This window comes from Sylvia atricapilla, chromosome 16, assembly GCF_009819655.1.
Source record: "Sylvia atricapilla isolate bSylAtr1 chromosome 16, bSylAtr1.pri, whole genome shotgun sequence".
Classification (NCBI taxonomy): domain Eukaryota; kingdom Metazoa; phylum Chordata; class Aves; order Passeriformes; family Sylviidae; genus Sylvia; species Sylvia atricapilla.
The window spans coordinates 2,431,363-2,458,994 of NC_089155.1; the positions used below are offsets into that span (position 1 = coordinate 2,431,363).

Below are 27,632 nucleotides of genomic sequence, written 5' to 3' on the forward strand. Positions count from 1 at the left end.
TTTGTGCCCCACCAGCTGTGCCCATGGCTGAACCTGTCCCCAGCACATCCCACTCCCAGGGAAGGCCACAGTGGCTCCAGTCCCAGCCCCTCCCAGGAAAGGCCAGTGTGGTTCCAGGCTCTGCTGCTTCCTCAGTTCCCATAAACCAGCCCCGGGCAGTGGTGCCAGAGGCTGGAGCTGAGTTAAGGGGGAGGGGTCTGGGGTGGGGGGCACCGAATGAGGGGGGAAGGCTGGAGCAGATCCCACCTGCTCCAGGGGTGGCACTGGGGGTTTCCTCGGCGCTGCTGCAGCAGCAGATCCTCTGCTGAGCTGGGAAAAATGCATTGTCACAGCCAGTGTGGAGGGAGTGGAAGTACACAGGAGGGACACAGCACCCTACTGGCACAGAAAACATCCTTGTGCCCCTGCCTGTCCTCAACAGGAGTGTGGCACCGTGGGTGCCTGCACCCCCAATCCTCACTCACCCAGGACCTGCTACCACCCCCAAGCTCTTCTCCCACTCCCCGTGGGTGCTGCTCCACCACAGACACTATTTTGAGCATTTCTCCCCCAATCCCTGGATGCAGTCAGGGATGAAGGGGCAGTGGGTGCAGCTCCATCCTGGGGACCCCTCACACTGTGCTGGGTGAGTCTGACACGGTGCCACTTCTGCCCCAGGGGGTGACAGCCCAGGAGGGGTCACTGGGTTTTAGGGTACTTGTTTTGCTCCAACAGAAGCTGCCTGGGTTTGGGGTGACCTGGCTGAAGCCAGGAGCAATCTGCAGAGATGGGATCAGGGAAGCTCCTGGCTGGAGGAGCAGCAGCAGCTGCTGCCAGCCCAGCTGGGCACTGTCAGAGCCCAGGGCAGGCTCAGGACCCAAACCCAAATGCCCCTCCCAGGGATGGGGTGGCAGAGCCCTGTCCCTGTTCCCATGGGGACCCATCCTCCAAGCACCCAGTTGTTTACCTGATGATCAACAGCTGCTGCTTTCCCTGGCCAAAGGCAGATTTGCTGTGATCACGGGGCAGCAGAAGAGGCTCGTCCTTTAGAGCCAGGGGTCCCGTCCCCATCTCTGCCACCCCAAACCCCCATTCCCAGTTTCACACTGCCCTCACCTCCCTGCTTTCCCTCTCTTCCCAGCTTCCTGGTGGATCATGAACAACTGACCCAGGGCAGCTGCTGGGCCCAGGGCCACATTCCTGCCCCTGGCAGTGACAAACGGGATCCAGGGCCACATTCCTGTCCCTGGCAGTGACAAACAGGGGATCCAGGGCCACATTCCTGCCCCTGGCAGTGACAAACAGGGGATCCAGGGATGTGCTGCAGCCACAGCAGCACCATGGCCATCAGGAAGGGATGAGCTGTGTCAGGGCACAGCCAGGGTGGGTTAGAGAGGGGCACCTGGGGCAGCCACAGAGGCACAGCTGCAGCAGGCACTGGTTTGGGATTCCTGAGCTCAGCCCCATGTGGGGTTTACCCCTCAGTTTGGGGTTTCTTTATCACTGGATTAGTGTTTGCAAGAGCCTGGAGAGCAAAATCCTCAGCTTAGGCCAAGGTGTGGGCAGGGGGCATCCCTGGGGGGCACAGGGCTGGCAGTGGCAGCCAGCTGTGACAGCACCCTGCAGGCTGCTCTGTGCTCACATAAAAAAGTTCAGCTAAAAAAAGCTCAGAGAACAACACACTGAACTATAAACTCAAAGAAATCACTGAGGATAGGGCTGAACTCCAGCTCTGCCTGCACTTGCTCCCAGGCTTTGTCCACAGCATCATCACCACAGGGAAGGCAATTTTTGACCCTAGAAGTCCCCTGACCAAGGCCAAGACCAGGTTGTGACAGCATTCCCCAAAAACCCCAAGAGCTGCCTGAGCACTGCTGAAAACCTCTGCCCCTTCCCAGAGAGAAGGGGGAGCTGGAGGATGAATATAGTCTTTTTATTGACTACTTTTGAGTAGAACAAACTAAATACATCTGTAACAGTTTGAGTTCCTTTATACAGGACATTAAATAAGTTATGCACAGGAATGAAGTAACAAATTTCTATTACAGAATTAAATGTCAAAAAAAAATAGAAACCTCAACCCAATGTCTCCCCACACCCCAAGTTCACATTTATCATTCCATCTTTTAAAAAACAAACCCAACGAAAAAGAAAGAAGCAATCATTCTAATCATGACTGTTAGTATTTCATTCATTTACACTGGGGTTAATTTTAATACACAGCCATCAATGTCGCATGAGAATTATGGAAGACAATCTATTTACAAGCAACTCCTTCCAGCCCTGCCCTGCTCTCCCTCCCCACCCTGGCACTGTCACCACAGACCCACAGCATAAATCTGGGGCTGCAGGTGAGGAGGGGACACCACAACCACGTGGGATTGATCTGAGGCTGTTCCAAATGTGTCCCTGTCCCCTTAGGGCAGGAGATCCCTTCCTGACTGCCCTGGGGTGAACACCCCTGGGATGGGCTGCTGCAGGTCAGCGTGGCTCCAGTGCCACCCCCACTGGGAGCTGCCTCCTGCCAGTGCCTGTGCTGGGCCCCAGCACTGACTCCTGGGGACACATCCCCAGGGCCACCAGAGCGTCTTCAACACCAGGAGACCTCGTGGCTTTTCCATAAACCCTTGCAGACAGGGAATCACCAGCTCTATCCTGCAAAGCAGCTTCCCAAGGAGCTTTCCTGAGGGGCCAGGGCTGGAGCACCAGGTCCCCACTCACCCCTGGCAGCACTGTGACCACTCCCTGCAGCTCCATCATTCGCCTCCAATTGAAAAAGTCATCAAAAATAATTTGGGAATTACTCGCCTCGTTGGGCTCCAGCCCAGCAGCAGCACACACACAGTCAGGGAAACAGCTCTGCTGAAGAGATGGATTTCTAGAGCCCCAGTGTGTGCCTGTGGGATTTGGGAGCAGCTCCTGGAGGGCACATCCCCTCCCTCCCACGGGCTGTGCCACTGCCACCCTCTGTGCCACTCCTGGGACAGCCCTGCACTGCCCTGACTCCTCCAAGGCCTCCTGGCACAGCACAGCAGGGGCTCTGCCACGGACAGATGTCCCCAGGCTGGCCCCATCCCCACGGGACCTCGCTCTGAGCCCCTGCTTTTGGGACAGTCTCCAAAGGTGGATGCACATCCCTGGGCATCTCCATCAGCACTGCAGGAACCCCCTGGAGCTGGGGCTAAGAATTGACACAGGACACCCAGTCCTGCCTTTCTTTTCCCACTGTGGCTGATGTGTGTGGAGAGCACGGGCTGCAAACAACCCCTGGCACCAGTGAGGATCCCTGGGCTCAAAAACAACAGCAGGAACTCACAAACCAGCAGCTACCAGGCAGCGAAAAACCAAAACAACGGCCCCCAGGTGGAAAGGGCACCTGCACCCAGCCCAGATCTGCTCTGCACGTGTGCCCCCAGCACAGGCCCCACCCAGGAAACACCCAACTGTCTGTCTCACCACAGACCGGGATGAAACCCAGGCCAGCCAGCGCTACCCCCTGCCACTGCCACTTGTTTTAGAGCAGACAAATCCTCTCCTCCCTCTCTGCAACCCTCAGCTGCCAGCCTGGAGGCAGGAGAAGTGGGCTCAGCTTTTGCCATTGCACAGAGGATGAGATGCTCCCGCTGGGAAATTGGCTGTGGTCTGTTCACAGCGACAACCGGCCAGCATGGCCACCTGAGGCACAGCTGTCTGGGAGCAGGGCAAAAACACTGGATATTGTGGAGGACAGGTGGCAGAAGGAGGCAGTGGTGGCTCTGACAGCTTGGGAAGTGAGCCTGAGCATGCCACAAGGACAGGAATCCCTGCTTGGACACAACACTCTCAGCACCTCTGGCGTGTGCCAGCGCTCTCCCCCCAGTCCTGGTCCCCCAGGCAGGTGCTCAGTGTCTCCCAGGTCCTGACACTGCTCTGGTGTCCCCCGGAGAGGAGCAGAGAGATGCTGCAGGCGAGGCACCCCCATTCACCAGCCACAAAGGAAGAGGCGGGCTGAGAGGGCAAAGCCCAAAGCCGGAGTGTCGGAGGCGTCGCCGTGTGTCAAACATGTCAAGTGGTAACAGTTGCTGCGGGGGGGTTTTTCAGCCTAAAAACACCCAGGGAACTCCTGCAGTGGGGCGAAGCAAAGCCCCCCTCCTAGAGCCCGTTCGTGTCTATGGCTGTCACGGAGGCCGGCGTGGAGGAGCGCGAGGTGGTGGCCGAGGTCTTCTCCAGGGCTGGGCTGGGGATGCCATCGAGGCTCTTGGCTGCTGCTGCCACCCGGCCCGTGGGCAGGGCCAGGGGCTTGCTCTGGCCGTGCAGGCCTTGCCCACAGATGCGGTGGTGCCTCTCCCAGTCCTTGTGCTGGCAGAAGGAGCCGCAGTACCGGGCGATGTTGCAGCCGCTGCACGTCTCGCTGGCCTTACGGCCGCAGTTCCAGCAGCTCTGCAAGACCAAAGACAATGGGCTTGAAAGGGGTTTGGTTTCCCCAAGAGCTGCAGGACAGTGCTGACTCAGCTCTGGAGGGGACTGTTCATCCCCCTGGCCTAGATTTGGAATATTAACACGAGCAATCCATTAATTCCTGCTATTTCCCAGCTCTTTGCCAACGGTTCTAACCCCCACTGCTCTTTGCCCACAGCTGCTGTCACACTGCTCCAGGCACATCCTCTCCCCTAGACCCACCCAAATGCAGAGAGGAAACAGCGAGCATGGACTGAAAAACACACTGCAGATGCTGCTATTGGGCGTTTTATTTCCTGTTTTAAGCAGCTCTGGTTTGGTCTCGCTCCCAGCCAAGCGCTCTCCGCAGGGATCACGGAGCGCTGCACAGGCACCATTTGCTCCGCACCCTGCCTCGCTGCACAAGAGCTTGGAGCGGGCCAATTTGGAAAAGCAAATGCTCATTTGAAAGCCTCCCAGCCAGGTGGAAGCACTGCCAGAGGCCGAGCTTTCAATCTGGAAGCGGCGCAAAGCCCCTCTGGCCACCGGGAGAGGAGTCAGCTGGTGGCTCCCGGTGTGCCACCGCTTCCCTGGGAGCGCGGGGCCAGGGGCCAGCGCCGGCTGCAGCTGCTCCGGGCAGGGGAGGGGAGGAGCAGCCTCCCTGCAGCTGGGCCAGGGCGTAGCAAACACACACTGGGGAGGGCGAGCTCAGCTGCGGGAACACAGCCCGTGTCAGAGCTGGCCTTTGTGGGGACACCGCTGCTGCGACCACCATCCAAGAGCGGTGGGAGAGGAGTGCTGGGAGACGCTGGGCTGTACCAGCAGCCCTGCTGTGAGATTCCCACTGCCAGGCTCAGCACTGGAGCCACCAGCTCACCGTGATGGTTTATGGGCTAGCAGTGAAGCACCTGACCGGTTCACTTTGGAGTGAGGTGCTCCAGGGCCTGCGTGTCCCCAAGGGTCCTCCATCTTTCAGGAGAAGCAGGACTTGTGACCAAAAAACCCCTACCAAAGGCTGTGGTAGCTCTTGGAAAACTGGGTCACTGTTTCACAGCTGTTTACACTTCAAGTGTTTTTCAACTGTGCTGCAAAGGTTACAAGCTGTGCCAGAACACAGGACAGCTTTTAGACAGGGCTCTGGGGCTTGCACAGGGGTGCCGAGCAGAAGTCCCAGAGTGCTCCTCAGCACAGCTGGAGGAGGGATATAGCAGAACTATAATAGCAGAACTCCTCTGCTATTCCCCTATGGAGAAATCACTGCTTGCCTCATTCCTCCCATGGCTTCTTGAGCACTTCCACCCACTCCTATCATGTGACTGGTGTGTTCAACCCTCAGCAATTTCATTGGAAATTGCAGTATGGACATCATTCTCTGGACTGATACCTAATAATTCCATGGTTCTGGCCTCGCTTCTCAAGCCCCAGTTGAGCTGAAACCCATGAGGAGGGGATAGACCTGCTGCCCCCACATCCCAACAGACATGAACAGCATGGTCCCATCAGACTCCTGCTCAGCAGACACCAACCCTCTGCTCTTGCATGTGTAGAGAAATTAAAGTAGGGAGCAAAGCTCATATGGATGGGATGAGGAGTGCAGGAATAAGCCATGTGATTCCCCTTGCCCAAAATCTCAAAACCTCTACCAAGTGAACTTCCTATTAAGCAACAGGGAGGGGAGTTGATGACTGGAGAGTAGAAAAAGATTCTCTGAGGCACCCATTCAGTACATGTCACTGGCTATGACAAACCAAGAGCCATCCCTTCTTTTCCAATATGCAAATGTGGTACAGACCACCAGGAATGTGCAAGAGCTTTTCCTCCAGCCCAGCTTCTGCCCTGCCCTATTTTCAAGCCCACAAAAATAATCTCTTTTCTGCAAAGATTAAGTACCCCATCATAATTTCTGAGCTAAACTACTGCATGCACCAGTATCCTTTTCTCTTTGCTTCTACACCTCTTTCAATCCCACAAAATCCCTGGTCATTACACTGAGTCCAGCTCAGGGTGCCCAGTGGTTGCACACACACATGTCCACACTGTTCAGCCTGATTCCCTGCCAGTAAAACCTAAAAAGGATTTTTGGTGCATTGTTTTAGTTATTGACTGGAGAGAGACTTCTAAAAGGAAAAGCTGTTGAAGACTGGATGGAGTTTGGAGCACTCTGGCCTAGTGGAAGGTGCCCGTGCCCATGGCAGGGGCTTGGAATGAGATGATCTCTGAGGTCTCCTCCAACCCAACCCACTGTGTGATCTATGACTGTGAAAAGGGGTGAGGGACCTGCAGGCTTAAACTGGAAGCCCTGGAAAGGCCGTTCCCAGGCTGTCCCCTCACCTCAGTGGACTCCTCCTGCTCGTTGATGACGAGGAAGGCGTCCTCGGTGGCCTGGCGCTTGGCGTCGGCGATGGTCTGCTCCATGCGCGCCCGCTCCGATGCGATCATCTCAAAGGCCTTCTGCTCCGCCTCGGCCACCGCCTTCTGCACCTCCGACATGGCCTGGCGCTTCACCTCGTTCACAGCTTCTTCTGGAAGGAAAGAGCAGCCTCACCCACCCGCCCTGGGAATGAGGGCAGCCTCCCAGACAAACAGTTCCGGCGGTCTGTTCCCAGCACCAGCATCCCGACCGCTCCCGGGAGCAGCGGGGCTGGGCTCAGTCCCACGGGATCCCTGTGGCATCACAGTGGAGCAGAGCCTTTTGGGAAAGCCACGCTGGGGATGTTGGCAGCCAGATGTGCACATCCTGGGGCGTTCCTGCAGCTGGGCTCCTGCTGTTTTTCTGCACGGCAAATTTGCAGCATCTGTGTTTACCCCGAGCGGGATCCCCGGCCGGGGTCACAGCAAACACTCACCGGCTTTTTTCCAAATCTCCTCGGTGACGTAGCCCGTTCCCGACCTGCTGCTGAACTCCCGCAGGGAATCTGCTGGAGTAAGGGACACAGGAAAGGTTGGCAAAGCCTCACTCCACCCAGCTGCCACTCATGTGCCCAATGGTACCTCAGGACATCACGGGGCAGGGAAGGATTGACCAGCTAAAACTCAAAGCAGAGGATTCAATGGCTAAAGCCATTCCTCAAGCACTCAGATGATAAATTACAACATTTAATTAGCACACTGCATAATTTATGATACCATATAACCTATCTCCTGGTACTCTAAAACAACAGGCAATGCTTATAAATGTATGTTGTCCAACCTCTGCTGTCCAGAGGCTGTGAGCATCAATCTGTAGACCAGCAGTTTACATTAAGCCCAGCACTTCCCAATCCCAGGGCAATTCAAAGGCTTGAACTGATGGACAAACAGTCCTCCAAGACACCTGGAGATGCTGCTTGGTGCTTAACTGCACCTTCTCACATGAGCAACAGAGCTTGAAAATTATCCCTAGGTCCCACAAGGGGAGAAAGCAACAGCGTTCCAAATTTGTATTAAAATTTTGAAGTGTATCACCTTTAACAACATGGGGCTGGGAGTGTATTAGTCATATCCTTAAATACAGAAGAGTTAAAAGCTGGCTGTGCCCCCCAGCCTGTCACACACAGCCACTGCTCCTCAGGCTTTGTGGCAACCAGAGCCAGGGGCACTTGGATTCCTTGCAAGAGGATTCATTCTATATTTTGTATACAAACGAGTAGAAAATACATCAAATTGACATTTATTCTTGCTAGAAGAAATCCATTTTAATTTCTGAATAATCAGAGGGTTTCCCCCAGAACTTGATTTGCAGCATGTTTGTTTGGATGGAAATCAGAATTACTCTGAACTATATCAGCATTTTAGACTTGTTTTTTGTATAGGGTCAAACCCCTGCACACTGGAGGAGGAAACTAGTCAGCTTTGATAAAGTTGACTCACGGTACAAAAATAGAATTAGTAACACAGGTAGCTATTACACTTACAAAAGCCTTTGGTATTTTTAGAATAAATAGACCTTGACATTTAAAATCCTTCAGGCAAGAAGGACTGGAAGGGAGAGAGTGGTGGAGACTAACACTTTCTCTCCTGCCAGGTTTATCAGCTTCGGACCAACTTTAGCCAGCAGCAACACAGGAGAGGCTCAACAGCAAAAGCTGCTTTGAAGGATCAAATCCTTGAGAAAAACCCCCGAGGAGTGCCTAACCCAAGCTATCCCAGGAGTGGCAGAGAGAAGCAGCCCCAGCTCACCGCTGCCCACGGAGTCGGCGCTGGCGGGGCTGTGCTGGCGGCTGAGCAGCTCGCTGCCCGCCTTGCGCGGCTCGGCCGTCTCGGAGCAGCGCCGCTTCCAGTAGTTGAGCTCCTCCCTGTCGGCCTCCTGGCAGCGCCGCAGCACCGCCATGGAGCGCCGCGTCTTCTCCACCATCTCCATGATGCAGTTCAGCGCCTGCGGGAGGAGAGGGATTCTCGCTCGTCAAGGGTTTCGCCCTGGAGGGATTGCCCCGGGCAGATGGGACAGGAGTGAGGTGGTTTCCCGGGATTTGGGATGGTGCCATGCCCAAGGATAGGATCACCACAAGAGGTAGCTCAACACTGCCGGCCCATGCTCCTCAAAGTGGAGAAGCAAACCCCACCACGTTCCTATGGGATTAGGGTTGGTTATGATGCTGGTGCCAGCGCTCTACAGTCACAGCCCAACTCCAAATGTTTCAGCTGCGGGGCCTCTGCTCCACCCCAACGCCACTTCCCCCAGAAAAGCCCATTAGCTTTAGACCATGAGGTCTCTCTCTGCATTTATGATCAAAGCTGAATTTTAATCCCATCTCTTTGAGGGAAACAGCAGTGAAGTGCCTGGAGGAGCTGCCTTGCTCAGAAGCAAAAAGCTCAGCATAAAATCTGCTAGAAGCACCAGGTCTTGCTGTTGGTGTCTTTTTTGGTCCATAAAAGGCTGGCACCTCAGGGGAAATAAGTCTTAAAATACCATAATGATAGATTGGCTCACTTTGTAAGTCCATATCCTGACTGCACTTCATACATCTGTGCACTTGTGCTGGCCAGGGCAGGAAAGATCCCAGTGGAGATAAGGCTGGGTTTGGTTTCTCAGCCAGGCATGGCAGCACATGGCCGTGCTCTGCAGAAGCTCCCCAGCTCCCATCCACACCCATTTTAGCTTCCACTGTCCATGGGCAGAGGAAACCTGCCAGGAAAGTGCGACAGCTCCTCTCAGCCCTCCCCACCATCCACCTGCTTGTGGTGGCTTGTTCCTCCACCAGCCACCAGGAGAGCCTGGATATGGTATCAACAAGGAAGTCACCAACTGGAGGAGCAGGTGGAACGCTGTGTTGCTGCTTCCCACAGAGCTTCCCACAGCCCCTGCCATTCCTTACGTGATCGAGATGCTTCCACTCATCCGCCCACTCCCTCTCTGTCAGGCGGTGATCCACCAGCTCGTCCTGGTAGCCTCCATTCAATCCTGCAACAAGCCACAGCCACAGGGGGATTAGATGGACAAGTGGAGAGAGCAGTGGCCCCTAATCAAGAATAAAGAGCTCTATTTCCAGCTCCACATAGCTCAGATTTTAAAACACATCTCTCAGGTGGCAGCTCTACAGGGGTAATTCCACACTGGTGCTTTTTCATCCCTGTCTGCTTCACTGTCTGGGAAGTGCTACAATCCACTTGTGGCTCCAGCTCTGACCTGCTTGTGGAGCTGGTTCTCCTGTTATAAACTCACAGCAGCTCAGAGCCCGTGATTCAGGCTGTTGTGCTGGAAACACATCATGCACCTCCCACACATCACTTGGAGAAACAGGGCAGGGGGTGAATCTCTGCTCTCCTGCTTTGGAGATCTTGGAAAAGTTAATTTCTATTCTCCTGCCCTCTCTTTCTGCCTGCTGGGTTTGCTACACTCAACTCACACACCAAGTCCTGCCTCCTCACCCTCAGTGACTCCAGCCTTCCTAAAGGGAAATACAAACTCTCAGTCTTCCTATTTGTAACTTCCCATGGGGAGCTGTTTCCTCTGAACCCCCTGCAAAGACTCAGCTGTGAGGACATGCCCAGCATCACACTTATTTGGGCACGAGTGGCCAAGCAGAGACCAACACCAAGGCTCAGTGAGGAGCCCTCCAGGCCCTCACCAAGCCCGCCGTGCCTGTCCCGGATCTCTCTGTGCTCCAACATCTTGCTGGGGTCCCTGTAGAGATGGGAGGTGGCAATATCTTCCAAGGTGTAGTGCTGAAGGGGTGGTGGGGTGGGGTGGAACTGCCCGCTGGGGTTCATCAGGGGGATGGTGAGGGCAGGGCTGTGCCGGGGCGCGGGGCTGATGGTGCAAACCCTCTTGGCCGGAGGCTCTGTCGGCAGCGGCTCCCTCTCAAAGCTGCTGTCTTCTCTCCTGCAATCACACCAGCAGAGACAGCCATTCCTTAGCATCCCATAAATGTACCCAGAAAGATGCAGATTTGGAATCAGCAGGGTTTGGGCAGCAATGATTTTACCACGGGCTAAATGCAGAGAGCTCAAACAAATGCGCTTGATTTGTGAGGCGATGCACAAAGTGACCCCGTCAAAGAAAAGGGTTCAGGATGCCTGAGTGTTGTGATTCATCTCTCTGAGCATGACCAAATTAAAATTTCACAGTTTTTATAAATTTGAGGCATGCTTCACATAATTGCATAACAACTTTTATCTTGGAATAAAACGTGGTGAAAATGAAGCACATCCTTCCCAGCCCTGCCAATGCCTCCGTTCATTGCCTTGGGGGTGGGAAACTGCTCAGCTCTCTGGCTGGGGCTTTTCAGTGCTACCCAAAAGTCCCTTTGGGACAGAACCTGCCTGAATGAGAAACCCAACCTGGATTCACAGTGCAGTAGGGGCAGTCATTTGAGTCTTAAAACAGCCAGAATAGTTGATGGGAGCGATAAGATCCTGGATGCTGCTTAAAGTTTTGCCAGCAGCAAAGATAAAACAAAAGTCACTACTTCATTAACTGAGCAGAGTGACAAAAGCTGTTTTTCACCTGTCTGGACTGTGCCTCTTGCCATTGCCATTGACCTCGATGAGCAGCTCGGAGGAGTCAGCGGGAGACGTGGTGTTGGTGTTGAGCAGAATGTGCTCGTGCTGTGCCAGGTACTGGGAGGGGGTTTGCTTGGCAGCGCGGGCACAGTGCAGCAGCTCCCGCTGCAGCAGAGGGAGGTTGGCCTGGAGAACAAGCACAGGGCTGCATTACAGCAGGGCAGGGGTTTGCAGCTGTTCCAAAAGGTTTGGTCCTCATTAATACCTCAGAACAGTAACATCTCTGACCTGTGACCCAACCCCCCCACTCAGGATCCTCCTGGTGTCTGCACTGTCAGATTTACCTGGGTTTTCCCAGGAGCCTGATGTTGGTGGACCCAAACCTGAAGTGTTACAAGAAGCACTGTGTGCTTCCAGCATCTAGTTACCCAGAGATGTTGTGGAATCCCCATCCCTGGAAATGCTTAAGGCCAGGCTGGACAGGGCTTGGAGCAACCTGGTCTAGTGGCAGGTGTCCCTGCCCACGGCAGGGGGCTGGAATGAGATGGGCTTTAAGGTCCTTTCCAACCCAAACCATTCTGCGATTCTGTGATTTAACCATCCCAGACAGACTCCGTGTGCCAGCACTTCAAACATTCTAGATCTGAACATTTGCAAATAAGATTATAGGCTCAGAAGCTGCCACATGGAGCTTGGTTTGCCTCCTTTATCTCCAGCACACAAGCAGACATATGTGGCACACGGCACAACGTCAGCCAGTCCCACACGGCCAGCGCTACGCTCTGTGCAGTCTGTCTTGGACTCCAGCAGAGAGCTGTGGTGCTTGCAAGGAGAGCATTCCCAGCAATGTCACACTGCCAAGAGGCACAGGCAGGCACACGGAGTGTCAGCACGCCCCAGCAGCACCCTGTCACCTTCAGGAAGGGGATCACAAACGGCCGGAGGGGGAAGTTGGTCGCCTCTTGCAGCTTGCAGTGAAATTCCTCGATTGTCACCGTCGAGTTCTGAGAAAAGGAATTAAGAAATGAAATGGCAATTTGTTCTTATTTTTAGACATGTGGGAAATGGCTCCAAATGAACAGAACTGGGAGGGAGACAGCATCTGCTGCTCCAGGACTGACAGTGTTTGCATTGGATCCTGCTGGATGCAGCCAGCAAGGCTCAGGCCAGTGGAGCAGGAATGCTGCACTAGGAGAGGGAACTGCCTGGCTCAGCACCCTCCCAGCTCCAGAGTGGGAGGCAGAGGATGACTCCAGGGCAGCAGGACCCAGCTGGCATCTTCTGCGTGCTGAGGCAGGCTGAGGAGAGGCAGACTTCAATCCCAGCTGCTCAGAACTGCACACCTTCCTCCCCTTCAGCTCTCCTCATCTAACCTATCCATGGAAGCTCATCAGTCTTTCGTTCACCATGGCTCTCTCCTGGTCCAGCCCTGCTTCCCCCAGGGCTGCTTAGGCCGGGGACACCCTGGGACAGCAGCATTTGATAATCTGCATATCCAAAAGTCACCCCTGCAGCAATCAGCACAAGCTGGGGTGAGAACAACAGCCAAAGGGACCGGGACAGCTTCTCCTTCCCTCCCCAAAAGGGTAGGCTAAGATACTACCCTACATCCATGGAATTAAATATGCTATATAAATGCAGCAGCAGCATTTTACATCCAGTGCATATGTTGCTTTTATCTTTACCCAAAATTCCAACATGCTTAAGCCCTGGGAGTGGCCCTCAGGACATGGACAGACTCAGGTCTGCTGCCAGCCTTGGAAGCAGAAATGCTCCAGGCTGCTGCCGTCTAGCTCCCTTCAGTGCCTGCTGAGCCTCAAAAGAAAATGTGCCAAAAAGCAGAGATCAGTGCAGGAACCCCACTGGGTCCCACTGGGGACCACAGCTGCCCAGGGCTCCCGGGCCTCAGGCCATGGTCACAGAATGGTTTGGGTTAGAAGCATTCTTAAAGGCCATCTCATTCCTCCCCTGCCACAGGCAGGCATCTCCCACTGTCCCAGGCTGCTCCAAGCCCCATCCAACCTGGCCTTGGACACTATCCAGGGGCAGCCACAGCTTCTCTGGGCACCCTCACAGGGAAGATTTTCTTCCTAATGTGCAATCCAAAGCTTACATTTTTCTGTTTAAAGCCATTCCCTCTTGTCCTGTCACTCCATGCCTTTGTAAAGCATATGGAGTATCATGTCTAATGCACTGGGCAGCATTTCTCCCACTTACTCTGTATAAATGCAAGACTGGATACAATTCTGCAGCAAGACCTGTTCCTTTGGGTTTGAAGGGTGCTCTCATAGCAGGGGTTAGGAATGAGATGATCTTTAAGGTCCAAAATCAAACCATTCTGTAATTCCATAATTTGCAGAAAAGCTTTGTCCCCTTTTTTACTTAAGTTTAGCTGCACACAAGCTCATGCCTAAGCCACTGGACCAACAGCTTTTTGCAACACAGCAAAGGCAAGAAAAAAGAAATCACTGAGTTTCTCAGAAAGCACAAACATAAGAGTCTTGCTCAGCAAAGATGCAAACAGACAACACTGTGGATCTGGGAAAAGCCAGGCAGCCCAGGATGGTGCAGGACTCACCACGAGAGCCAGAACGAGAGTCCGGACCTTCTCCCCGATCTCTGGCGAGATGTCATTCCCAAACTGCTGCAGGGTGGTGAGGAAACGCTTCAGCTTGCTGAGCTGCCGGGCCCCACACGTGGCTGGGAGCTGCTGGTTGGTCAGTGAGGAGGAGGAGGATGAGGAAGGGCCATTGCTGAACCTCTGGGGTGGGGATGGGGCCCCATTCAGTGTCGGGGGGGAATGGTTTATTCCGTTGGGAACTGCAAAGGGGAGACAGAAGCGATGCTGAGCACCAGATGGGCACATCCCTGTGGTCTGCTGCTTCAGTGGATCCATCCTCCAGCCAGGAGGCTGCTGCTGCTGCTGAGGGGCAGTACTGAGCTCAGGTGGCTCCACCTCGCCTGAGGAGGGCTGGCAGACCCTGCCCTGTGCCTGCCATCCCTCCCTGGGGATTTACAGGGAGTTTCGCAAACACGGTTGTTTTTCCGAACCTGGTCCCATCTGCAGCTTTGCCTCCTGTAAGTGGTGAGCATGTCGAAACAGACTGAAGGGCTGGAAGTTTGGGAACTCGGCAAGGGATTAGGATAAATTGTTGACATCCCCACGCTGTGGTTGCACAATGTCAAGCCCTGTCTGATGAGCAGCTGTGCACTGGGGCCTCAATTCTGTATAAACCCAGAATTTCAGCGAGAAAAGCACGTCACTGGAAATAGAGTCATAGCTGATGCATTAGGTTTATCCTTAAAACCCAGCCCTGAATCTCTTATGGATTTAAGTGCTGACAAGGGGACCACAAGGTATAAAACCCATTTCAAGTGATGGTGTTCAGCCAGAGAAGCCCTGAAACCACCTGGCAGAGCTGCCCCTTGCCTGTGGGAGGAGCAGAGACTCGTGAGAAAAGATGCCAAAAATTTCTGCTGCAGCTTCACAAGGATCATACCAAATCCTGATGAACCCAGTGAGGGGTTTTTCAGAGAAGACAGGAGGTACTTGAACAGTTAAACCACTCTGGGGCATGCCAGGGCTGGAGGCTGGAAAGGCTCCACACACCTGGACCTTCGTGGTGAGCACAGGAGGGAAACTTCACCAGAGTCAGTTAAGATGCAAGGAAAGATTAGGCTACAGAGACCATCAAAGGTTGTTCCTGCTAACCAAGGGGTGACAGCCCTCACAGACAGATGATGAGATAAAGGTGAAGGCCAGCACTGAGAGGATAGAGGTACAAAGGCAATGTGAGCTCGTGCCTTTTGTTATGGAGCAAAGCAACCTGAAAAACTCTTGTTCACACTCACAAAGCAACAGGGATGTCAGATGTACCCACAGGTACAGCTCCACACAGCACATCAGAGCTGTGTGAAAGGCAAGGCCTTTCTGGAAATTACTCATAAAGGCCTTTATTTCACTATAAAAGGGGTTATAAATAGGGTGACACTGCCAAGAGGAGCACCTCTCAAACAGCAAAGGCTGTGCAGCTCCGTGCTCTCCGGCGGCCACAACTGAGGCGCTTTCCCCCTTCTCTATTTCACTTCCTCTTACTCTTTCAGATGAAAATCTGGGGAGTGCAACGGGCTCTATTTATACCTCAGTAGAAAGAGGGGCTGTGAGACACCCCTGGGGCTGCAGGGGACCCTCGGGAGAGGCTGCCAGGCAGGGAGCAGAGGATGGCCAGGGGGCTGCCGTTACACACGACAGCACTCTGCGTTTTTGGGCTTGCCCCTCCTGACCCCCTGCCAACGGGCCCACCGCAGGGCAGCTGCCAGTTATCTGATCCTGCACATCACCAGGATCTGCTCCACCACACACCACACAGCAGGGCTGGCACCTCCATTTCCAGGTGAGAGCACAGCGCTGGAGCAAGCAAGGCAGTGTACCAAGACCAGTGGGATTGCTGGTTTGGGGACAGCAGGAGGATAAAATTCCTGGGAACAAAGTCCTCATCTAAAGCTACTCTTAAATTCTGCCTTAGATCCTACACAGTCAAAGGTTTTGCTGCTTCTTCAACTCTGTGTTAGTGATCCATAGGCAGGCATGGCTTTGTTCCAACTGCTCCACCTCACCTGCCCAAGGCACGGGTTAGACAGGGCAGGTGACACCCCCACAGAGTGACCAAGACCCTCTGGTGCAACTGTGAAATGAAAAAGCAAGAACAAACTTCACCACAGGTTGCATCTCTCATCTATCTTGGAAAGAGGCAATTAAGTCATCTGCAATCAGCAGATTCAGGCTTCTTGGCCCTTAACAGCATGCCAAGCATCCTCATTGGAAAAATTAATTTCTGTCACTTTGCTAATGGTCTTTTTCTGCCTGAGCAAAAGGAGAGCCATTAAAAACGCCTGAGCACATAAAGATGGGGACAATGTGTCTGGCGGGATAACCCAGTGATTAGTGCTGCTGCCAGCACCACACAGCTCATCACAGTGTGTCCTCCAGGAGGCTGGGCTGGAAATCTCCACAGCCCACTGCCAGCATGGAACTCTGAGATAGCCCAGACACCATCATGGACAGCACAGCGAGGCACGAGCAGCTAGGGAACACTCTGTGCAGGGAAAAGGGCTGAGGAGAGCATGGAAAATATGTACATGCCATGTGTGGGGGTCAGATAACTCCCTGCCCAACAAAGTAAAGCAGCTTTCCTCTCAGAACAATGCTTTTAAAAAGACATGAAATGGCTTAAATGTTGGCTAAAGAAGGAAAAAAAAAAGACCCTTTCTAGGCTGTAAGAAAAGGCTGAAGGTCCTTTCTATCCATGGAGTCACCTCTGAGCAATGCTCAGCTGGAAGAAGTGGGTGCAAGGTTGTGCTACAGCTGGGCAGGATCAGGACTGACTGCGGCTTAATAGGAAAGATTATAAAGAGAAGATGGAAAAAAGAAAATCTGGATGGACAGCAAGGAATTTTCAAGGCTGGGAAATTAAAAAAGAGAAAAACTTTCTAATCTCAGCTGCAGGAATGCTGTCTGCAGAGTGAGATACAGCGGAGCGGGAATTAACTCCTCCAAAAGATAAAGAGGAAAGCCCAGCTCTTGGCTTGCTTGAAGCCGACCTGATAAAAGATTCAATTTCTTAAGGAGTTTATGGTGGAAATCAAGGCTGCACCTGCAAAGAGGAAGACTCAAGGCAGCACCAGGAGCAAGGCAGGAGCAGGCAGGGGGATTACACACCCTGTTTTATGTCCCTCGTGCACTGCAGAAGTGTAGGAAAGCCCCAGTCCCCATTCCCTCACAGCATCACCCGCCGTGCCCTGGCTGATGGCTGGGCACCCTGGTGAGCTCTGTGAGCAGAGCCTTCCCTCCCTGCTGGGTACCAGGACGAGCACAAGCAGCCAGGTGAGGCAGAGCTGTTCCCAGCACAGGCAGCACCGGGGTCTTACGTGCAGTCGGAGTGAAGGACACGGGCCGGGGCCCGCCGGGGTTGACGGGGGGCAGCGGCGGCATGTTGGGAGGAGAGGACCTGGACTGGATCTTCACTTCCACGGGCGATCCGGGCATCACTGGCACCCTCTTCTCACCGGCAACTGTACCAAGAGAAGGTGGCAAGGCTTAGTGACACTCAGTGACACGCATTTCCCCGCCCAGCACGCCAGGAACAGTTGCAGGGGTGAAGATAAGAGCCGGGGGAAGTCACGCCAGGCTCCCACGCTGCTCTGGAGGGCCCCGAGCTGGGGACAGGCACCCGGGGTCATGCCCACCATCAGCAGGAGTCTCCTGACTCCATCTGCTCACCCCTCATGCCCAAAGATACTGTTCAAAGTGTTTCTCAACTTGCTTTGCCCCTATTTAGGATCTCTCTGATACTCCCCAGATGTGCCCACACACACCTCGCTGAGCCTTTCCAGAGGAATCACAACCTCTGGGAGCCAAGCAACAAGTTATAGGGACTTGGGCTGTGCCAGAGGTGACTGGAATGGGCCTGGGCTCGTAGGTGAGCTGATATCAGCTACTCACAGCCCCACTCCTGTGTGCAGTCTCTAATCTAGCACCAGCTGAACCTGCAGCTTCCTTTGCAGCCTTGAAGGATGTCCCAGCTCAGGAGAACTGTGTGACCACACTCCCAGCTCCAGTGGCTGGGATCAGCTTCACAAGGCAAAAAGGAAGAAACATACTAATGTAATAGGGGGACACTTTTTTTTTTTTTTTTAAATCCTCCAAAGCACAGCTTCTGTGGGAGCCAGTCCCATTCCAGGGGTGCTCTGTATTGCACTGCCAGTGTCTCCAGTGGCCATGACCCCAAAGAAATCACCCCTCTGAGATGATGGGCCCCACTCTCTACTCTTCAAGCTACCCTTCCCCTTGCTCAATTAACTCACTAACGAGATGTGAGCAGCTTGTTCCACCCAGGAACAGGTCCCCAGCATGTCCAGCTGCACCCCAGCTCAGGCTGGGAGGGAGCTCAACTCAACTTCCATCTCTCCAGTGATGCAAACTGGGCTTGGGACCATCACCATCTAATTTGTTATCCACACTTCTTACCAGTATCTGTCAGCTGCAAGAAACTCACCTTTTGAGCCCAGGCAAAGAGATTAAATGCTGCATTCCCATCGAGCGCTGAATAGGTGGCAGAATTCTGCACTGAAATACAACCTAAACCTGCTACTTCTCGACTCTCAACAACAAAAATGCTGCTTTGGAGAGCAGAGAAAACACAAACTGGCACCTGAGCCCTCATGTTGCTGCCTGGGATCTGCTCTGTCAGCCCCAGCACCTGCTCTGCCACCGAGCTGCCTCATTTATTTTCCTTATGGCAAGTCACAGGGAATGCCAGCGAGGTAACAAATGAACTTCGTTATTCCCAGCATTTCTTTCTGCTGTTTGCAGGAAGGGGAAGCAGGGAGGATACACACTGAAAATCCATGTTTTCCTGCCCTGTCAGTACAGGTGGAATAACTTGGGTTGGAATCACTACAAAACTCACATCCCAGAACATTTGTGTCTTCATTTATCTAAGGCTGCTTTCAAGAAAAGGAAACAATTCTAGGCTTTGCTTTCATGAAATGGGGGAGATAGTGAAGCCATGGGAAACTACCATTAATTTTAACATACAATAACTACATAAATCCCATCTTGCCAACTACTGTACGTGTGGTCCAGCTTCCATACAATTGAACCCTGATGTGCAGACTCTCCCTGCCATTACCATGCATGAATATGATATTCAGATGAATAACCATGCATTGATTAAGCAACATGATATCATTTACACATGTAGGCATCTATCCCAGCAGTTGAGTTCATCAGCAAGAGCAGGGAAAACCCCTGACTTTCCTCTCTAAATAAACGCAGCAAAACAGTGAGATTTTGTACACAAAGGTAAGGGTATTTCTACCACAAAAAGTCTGAGTTCCCTCACCCAGGCAAGGAAGGGATACATTGGTTAATGACCCCAATTTTTCTATCAAAACAGCACTAATTGTGCCTCTCCAGCACTCGGTGTCAGTTCCCTGATGACCATCCACTGTCACCTACCTGCCTTCTTTTCCTCTTCCCATGAAACCCCCTTCCCCAGGTGTACATGGCCAACGTGATACTGCCATACTCTGGAGAGCATGAAATCCTTAAGTTTCCTCCTATTCCTTCCTAAAATGTTCCTAGGGCATATTAAGAAAGCAGAACTAATTTGGTTAATTTACAGGGAGGGAGATAAATTTTGCATAGAATTTATAACCCCAAAATAAAACCAGCTACTGTGTGAGACACCAAAACTGAAGCCCACAAGAAGCCAACACCTTCCTTTCCAAGCCCACTCCAACAGACAAGAAGCAAACAGGACTGTTAAATTTAAAAGCTTCCTGCTAGTGACCTGGGGCATCTATAAATGCAGATAAAAACCATCTTTCTGAAGCTCTTTTTTAGCTTAAACATGTCCATTTAATGAGAATCATCTGAGCAAACCAGGCTGTGACCAAGGGCTTGAGTCAGCCTTGAGTTGACCTGGGGCTAAAACTGAGCCAGTGAAATGCTCCCTGGAGAAGGGCTGCCTTCCTGGTCTCATTCTTTCACTTCCACCACTCAGAAATATTTACTGGCTCACCAAGAGCAGCTTTTCAGTGCTGCCTCCAGATGCACAGGGTGGATGCAGAGATGCTCCTCAAAATGTGTGCAAGTCACTCAGCAGTGTCACACATTTAAAGAGTCAAATGCCACCCTACATTTCGGATGATACTCTAACAAGAATAATTGTCAGTGACTGAATGCTCCAAGCACCAGAGCAAGATACCTGCCCAAACTGGAATCATTGCACTGTTTTCCTTCGAAAACTCCTCCTTCCAAACCTTACCTAGATCAGAACCAGAAATGCTGTTGTTACTTCTCAAGCAGTGCCTGCAGCAGCATGCCAGACATGCTTATGGCACAACACTTTGGCTGCCAAGCTGCCAAATGTCCAAACCTTGCAGTGACACGTGCTCAGCTGTGCACCAGGACCTGGCCAGGGTGACCAGGGAAAGAGGAGGTAGCGACGGGGACACCTGGGTAGGAGAGCTGCCTTCCCAGCCTCAGACACGCTGGAATTTCCCCTGGGAAGGCGACTCAGAGAGAACAAAACCCGAGGAGACGCTGTTTTAGTCTTGGCTCCATGGAAGGACCCCATCTCCTCCCAGCAGTGGCGGGCTGTGCAGCGCAGATCTCGCAGTGCTGTTTCAGCTCTCAGCCGCTCACTGGGCACGGGCAGCCACAGCCACAGCCCAGCCTGTGCCCCTGCCCCAGATATTCCTGTGGCCCATTTAAGGAGCCCAGGTGTGCCAGAGACCAGAAAGTGCCCGAGCTGTGAGTACACCTGGAGCCTTCCCTCCCCAGCACGCTGCCAGCCCCGGGTTCACTGCCTCCGCTCTGGCTGTCGGTGTGCACCACATTTCCTTCGCTGCTCCAGTTCCCGTCCTGGCGTAACAAATTAAAAAGGAACATATGTCAGGATTAAGTGCAGCTGAGGACTTCCCTTTTTGGAGAGGAGGAAGAGCAAAGTGAGACCATGGGACAAGATGCCAAGAGAAAATCTGGGGTCTCAACTGATCCTCAGAGGAGTCCCACTCCTGCATTCCCAGCTCTCCAACACCACAGCCCATTTCAGAGGGGGCAGTTCCAACACCAGCTCCAGACAGATCTTATCCTATTCATTTTCTTTAAAAAACTCTTCCAACTATGCTGTTTAGTACAAAGAGAGTATTGCTGTGACAGGTAACTTCAGCATTTACTTGCACAAAAAAACTGTATAAAGAAGCTGCTTTATTAATCTCTTCATGCCTGTGGGCTTCAGAAAATGGAAAAGGCAGAAGAAAAAAAACCAGCAACAAATTAGGGAGTATCTCAAGTACACTGGAATTTAAATCAATCCTTAAATTCCTCTGGCAATTAGAGAATAAACTGAGTGATGAAAAAGAAGTAAAAACAGTGCATGAGGAGAACTGGATGTTACCTTCCCCAAAAAAGCAAGATTAGGAGCTGGGGAAGAGTGACAGTGAAGCAGACAGACACAAACGATCTCCTCCTCATCCTCTTCCCAAAATTCAAAATATAATTCAAGCCAGTACCAGGAGGTGCTCCACTCAGCTCAAGAGAAAGCCTTGCTCTAGATTCCCTGGCAGAGCCATGGATTTGCTGAGACCAAGGGAAGAGAGGAAGAGCCACTGCTACAGAGCAGAAAATGGGGATGCTTTATATGAATTTACAGTGTAGTGTCTGCATGGGCACAATTTAATTCAGTCACCTCCCCGAGTGGTATCTTCAGGCCATTCCTGATGCATGAGTAGGATTCCCCTTGGTTCCATGGCACGAGAGTTAAGGAGGAAGGATGAACCTGCCCCAGGAGTGACTTTGGAGCTCTCATTTGTAATTAAGCTGCAAAGAGTCAGAACTGTGCCTCACCAACCCATGTGCCAGACTTGAGCAGCTTTCTGTAGAAGTCAAACCATGAAATATCTTGGAAGAAATAAGAGAAAACCCCATGAAACATGAGACAGCCCTGCAACACCAGCAGCTATGCCCAGGTAAGGGTTTGCTTTCTCCTTTGGTAGTTTTCAGGACAGAGAACAGGCTCAAAATCAGACCCTGTCAACAAAGCTTTTACCAATAAGCAGTTACATTGCAAACCTGTAAATTAACAAAGGTGTTTTTTCGAGTAAAAGGCTGTGTACAAGGATTTGCTCAGTGATTCAGTCTCAGGAGGGAAAGCCTGTTATGATTTCAGACAGAAAGGTTTAATCAAAGCAGGTGTTTTCAACTTTCATCTGGAACAGGAAGAACATATTCATAACCTAAAAAGCCTCTCCTTACCTCAAAAAGTTCAAAGCCCCAAATTCATACCTTCCCCTTGAGAGCAAGGGACTGGAGAACTGACCCAGTAACAACAGCCAAGGTCGGGTCCAGCAGGAAAAAATTCTTTGGTCATCCACAAGCCAGGCCTGAGCTTATTCCAGAGCCAGTGGACAAACAGATACCCCAAAAGTGTCCAGCCCAGCCACACCTCTCTTTCCACTGGCCCTGACACCTCAGGGGAGCAATTGGCCTAGAGGCAAGAATTACAAATCACCTACAAGTCAGCAAAGTGATCCCTTCCTACAAACATCCTTGAAACTTCTTTCCTCACCATTTACACAGGTCAGAGTCCCTGGTTCCAGATAAAGCAATGCCAAACCTGGCTAAACAGAGAGGCCATTGGAAAGGGGGAGATGAAGGAGGGACCGACCTTTTAACAGCCCCCTCTGCCCCAAACTGTTCTGTAATTCTGCAAGTAGCTCCATGTCTCATGCTGCAGGGCAGGCCAGGGAAATGCCCCAGCCCAGCCCTGACATCCCCAGCGAGGAGGACGTGCTGCAGTTGGCTCCTCACAGAGTCCCTGTTGATCGTCTGAATGCAGACGAGAGGCAGCATCAGTGTAACCTGACCTGATAATGTAAATAGGGTGAAATGAAATATGGTTCGCCACCTCCCCAGCTTTGGCGAATGTTTATTTTGAATAACATGCTTATCTGCTCCAACTGCTCACCATCTGTTTTCAGTCTCCACCAAGCTAATATTTTTCACATTTAGGAACTGAGAAATGGGAAGAATTACATTTAAATTTTATTAACATCTTTCCTCCGCTCCAAGGTTGCCTTTCCCTCCCCTTGATGGCTCTAAGCCATCTGTAGAGCACCTTTGCAGTTCTCCAAGGCATGCAGATGAGAGGTGATCTACATGCAAAGCAAGAGCATCATTACTCAGGCTTCCAGAAGATGCCATTTACTGCTTCTCCACCGCAATTCCCTCCCTCACCTGCTTCCAGACAGCTTCCCCAAGCTCAAACTCAAATCACATCATCAAGGGAAAAGTAATATTTTATCTTGTTGCAGCACTGCTGCATCAAAAAGTGATGGAGGGGGAAGACTGAAGATAAGCATCAGGCACAAGGCAGCCAATACAGCAGCTTCCAGAAAAGAAGGATGGTTGGGTCTGTCCCAGTTTGGAGGAGAGTGAGACACTGTGAGGTCCATAGTCAAGATGACTTCTCTTTACAAATATTGACATTTATTTGCTTGTGGGGTGGTTTCTAGAGGCCTTCCTTTGCTGGAGTCAACAAAAGGGGATTTACAACCAGCACTGGGGGACACGAGTGTGTGGCATAAGCAGGTCACCAGCAAGGGCTGGTCACACAAGGTCCCCCATGCCATGGAGCTGGCCAAGATGCTACTACAGCATCAGTGGCAGTGGGTAACTCATGTCACTGCACAAATATTTCCTCCACTCCATGTGATCGGCCTATTTTTACCCTGTTTAGCTCAGTTTTATGGCACATCCAGGCTCCTGAGCTGTAAGATGCTGTGGGAGTGGAGAGGGCTCGGCACCTCTCAGGAGAGCCTTGCATCACACAGGAGGGAGCTGCTGAGCCTGGGATAGGCATTTTATAAATCAAAAATAAACGCGTGTATCTCCATTGCCATCTAGTCCTCTCCCACACACAGCTGTTTCACTTTAAATCTCAATTCAATGTGAAACTCAGATAGAAGAACTTGAAAGAGCAAAGTATGTTATCGTTCGCAAGCAGTCCAGAAAGCAGTTAATAAGGGAAATAAGATTAATAATTTATTCCTGAAGGCAGACTGCAGATCTTTATCCGTCTTGCCCTTCAGTGATTTTTATAAAATCCTATTAATGTGCCTGGCTCTAGGAACTCAGCGGTAGCACAGGTTGGATTTCGGAGCAGTTCCCAGCCAGACAAGGTGGCTGCAGCTCCAGCTCTGCCCGTGCCACGGCCACGTCAGACCCAGCAGCAGGAACCTGTCTGTATGGCATTCCTGCCTCCCGAGCTCTGCTTTGCTCTGGGGCCACGAATTCAGGACAGGACCAAACCCTGGCTGGGAGACTCACCCCACAAACTATCACATCCAACACGCCCCAGAGCTGTTGTACATCAAAGCTCCAAATTCTGGTCATCTCACTTCTACAAGAACACAAACCACTGTCGTGGTGATCCCCACTCTCCTGCTCTCTTTTCCACGAAGGAGGCAGAGAATAATGACCCTGACAGCTATTTCCACCCAGGAGCTGTTGCTGCTCTAGCCACCACACCACAGCCATTCCCTTCCCACACCACTAGCATCCATACAGATAAATTTTGGGGACTCAAGTTCATCCCTTGATGTGGCAGCAGCTTTTGCTCATCGCTGTCTCAAACGGATGCTGTGAGCTCTGCCAGGGAGCCTGTGGCATCTGGGGGCAGGGAACCCTCCTCATCCTCACCAGCTGACTGCTCTGCCTTCATCAGAGACAGCCACCCTGGAGAGGGGCATACACTCCTGGAGTATAGCCCAGGAGAATACATTCCTGGAAAACCAAGGCCTGCATTGCAGTTTTAGGATAGGAAGCACTTCGGGGATTGAGGGGAGTGATGCAGCCTCCCCAAATCATCCCTTTGGCTGGGTTATAACCTGGGACAGGGCACTCATTCAGCAATGCCAGAGTTGTTCACTAATTCATTTGCTTAGTTACTGCTAAGTATTTTGGTAATTTTTCATTAATTCCTTGTTCCATCTAAGATTACAGAATCAACACTATTTTTTTTTTTTATCACCCACTCCCATAACAATATTAAGAAATATTTCCTCCTCCACACTACTTACTCCTTGGGCTAAAGCACTCAGAATAAAAAATGAAAGCAGTTACAGATATCAAACGGGCAATTATCACAATCATGGCAAAAAATTAGTTCTTAAAAGTCTCAGCCTGCTGCACACTGCTCTCCAAAGCCTCTGACTCTGAGCAGAACAACGGTGGCGGGAGCAAAGTTTCCAGATGGGAACATCTGTGTCTCATTTGCCTCAGGGAAGAAAACACCAGGAAGATTAACGGCTCCCGAGGCTGGTGGAGCCCAGACACAACACGTACAGAAGGGATACCATGGAGAAAGGCTTGGAGCAGCAGCCTGCTAGAAAAGATTGGGGGGTTTTTATTTAATGATTATTTTTGCGCCGCTTCTACATGTGGGGAAATGAGATGTCAGGGCAAAAGAGAGCTTGGGTTTTATTTACTGGAAATGTTGTGTAGAGTGAAAGCAAGAACTGAGTTAATTATGCCTGTATTTAAAAAAATAAAATAAAAGCAGCACTTTTACCATCTCAGATACTTTTTAAATAGAAAAATTATTTGAAGAGTTGGCTTTAAGGTGTTACACTCCCAAAAGGTCTGAATTTGCTCCCTGCCCAGAGCATCAAGTCCATGGATTTGCCCCTCCAGGCTCCAGTGAGCACCAAGTTTACACCACAGAGTAAGAAGTGATCCAACAAGTGTGAAACTCATGGTTGAATGACCAAGTCTCCCCCGGCAATGGCAGCAAAAGCCTGTTTTTCCCCTTAGGAGCATTCCTTAAATTCTGCCACAGTTTAGGGACCACATTTCCGAAGGTGGGCAGGCGTATAATCCACAGGTTATACAGAACAACTGCAATTTTGAGAGTGCAAATCTGTTTCTCATTCTGCTTAGGCTAAACACCATGGAGTAAATAAAGCTAGGACTTTTGTACCTGTAAAATTTTGGGAGGTCCAAAAGAGGGGAAACACAGTGAAACAAGCGCTAACTTTAGAAAGCATTTTCCACCTTAACAGAGGCTTTGAGACAGCCTTTAGGACATGATTTTATCTAGCCCTCATAAATCCTTTTAAAACATGGATTGCTGGCCATTTAACAAGCAGCTCCACCCTTCTCCTGCTCTCCAGATGAAACACATTCACACTAGGCTCCATTTTGTTCCCTCCTTCTCTGACCCAGCAGTACCAGCAAAGCAGCAGAGCCTGGGGAACCGTGGTTAATTGGCATCCTCTAATTACTAATTAGCTCCAAGGGGCTCTCTGCAGCTCTGAACAGTCAATAGGAATGCATCCACTGATTTAAAGAGGCTTGGGAAAAGCAGAGCTGCTGGAGCAGGCTCCTAGGAGTGACCCAAGGAACTGCACAGGGAACCCACAGCTCCCCATGGATGATCCAGCACAGGGCCACCACCACTGCAGACCTTGCTGTGCTTCTCAGGAACCACTCTGGAGGAGCCTCAGAGAGGGTTATAGGGTTCTCTCATCCATGGGGAGCATTCCTAGGGGGTTCTGGCTGCTCTGCAGCTTCTCCTGCACAAGAGCCTCTCGCACAGATGCTGCAATTAGAGGTGTCTGAGCAGCATTTGTGGTTTAAAAAATCCATCATAAGAAATTTAAGCCACAAATTCATCCCACCACTGCTCCACAAACTCCATTTAGGACCCTGAGCCTCCTCGCTGACTTTACCCTTTACCAGAAGAGCTGAGGAGAGGGCAATGTGCACAGAGCAGATCCCAGCAGGAGCCGGTACAGCACACGCAGCGAGGCCACAGCTCTCACTCTGCAGCACTGCCCTCCTCTCCCTGCTGAGCTGCTCCAGGAAATCCAGGTGAGCACTGCAGCTCTGACATTCCCATGGCTTCCCCAGGAGAACCTCCTTCCCAGGGGAATCCTGCAGCTTCCACACTGGGAGCCTGGTTCATCCCAAAAGTGATGGTCACCAGGTCAGCGAGCCTCAGTTTTCACTGCCTGGTGGTTTATGTCCCAGCTCTCAGCTTCAGTAGGAAAAGCTGTGGAAAAAGAGGACATTTTCTAGGCAATTCCACCAGAAATTTAGGAGGTACTGAGAAGGGGGCTGTTCCTGGGGGAGCACAGTGAGCCCCTCTGCTGAAGACTTCCCACCAGCAGTCCTGCTCTGCTCACTGCGGGATGAATCCTGCCTCCCCAAGGACAATCATTTTGGGAGTTTCCTCTGAGAAAAGCATCCCGTTGAGCAGAGACTACTGCACTGCTTGGAGCATTTTTAACCCCAAGCAGCTGAGGGATGGTGTGATAACCCTTATCACAGCACTAGCAGAGCTCAGATCCCACTCCCACAGCCCCTGGCACTTCAGAGCCTGCCCATCCCTGTGCCTCTGCTCCCAGTTAGCTGCTGGGAGTAAGTTTGGCCACATGCAGGACAAGTTCCTACAGGGATCTGCATGGTCTGTACAAAAGCTCCCATAGACTGTGATGAGGACAGCAAGGTTTACTCCAGTTTTTTGTCATCAGAAAATCCAGAAATCCTTCAGCCACAGCAGCTCCTTCAGGATAGACAGCCTTGTCTGTGCAAACGTGTCCTTTCCCCCAGGCCTCCCTGAGATCGGACTGGAGCTCCAGAGTGATCCTGCCTCACTGGGTACAACAAACACAGGCACTGTCCATGACTTGGACACGTCCCCATCCCACATGCCACATCCCAGGGATTCACACAGCAGAGCAGGGAC

The 27,632-nt window shown here is 51.8% G+C and overlaps 1 protein-coding gene across 3 annotated transcripts in view; it reads right to left on the reverse strand.

The window, feature by feature from the left end:
* Positions 1–1,898: 1,898 nt before the first annotated feature.
* CBFA2T2 (CBFA2/RUNX1 partner transcriptional co-repressor 2) overlaps positions 1,899–27,632 on the reverse strand; it is a 57,486-nt gene continuing 31,752 nt past the window's right edge. The window contains exons 2-11 of one of the 3 annotated variants that reach the window (XM_066330551.1): positions 17,245–17,388; positions 13,895–14,136; positions 12,231–12,320; positions 11,321–11,502; positions 10,443–10,696; positions 9,690–9,775; positions 8,554–8,749; positions 7,242–7,310; positions 6,727–6,917; positions 1,899–4,398 (exon numbers count right to left, since the gene is read on the reverse strand). In XM_066330551.1, coding sequence (XP_066186648.1) covers positions 4,111–4,398; positions 6,727–6,917; positions 7,242–7,310; positions 8,554–8,749; positions 9,690–9,775; positions 10,443–10,696; positions 11,321–11,502; positions 12,231–12,320; positions 13,895–14,136; positions 17,245–17,388 — 1,742 coding nt within the window. In that variant the 3' untranslated portion in view covers positions 1,899–4,110. Of the gene's footprint in view, positions 4,399–6,726; positions 6,918–7,241; positions 7,314–8,553; positions 8,750–9,689; positions 9,776–10,442; positions 10,697–11,320; positions 11,503–12,230; positions 12,321–13,894; positions 14,137–17,244; positions 17,389–27,632 lie in introns of all 3 variants that reach the window. The other 2 variants (XM_066330552.1, XM_066330550.1) reach the window with 2 other exon arrangements.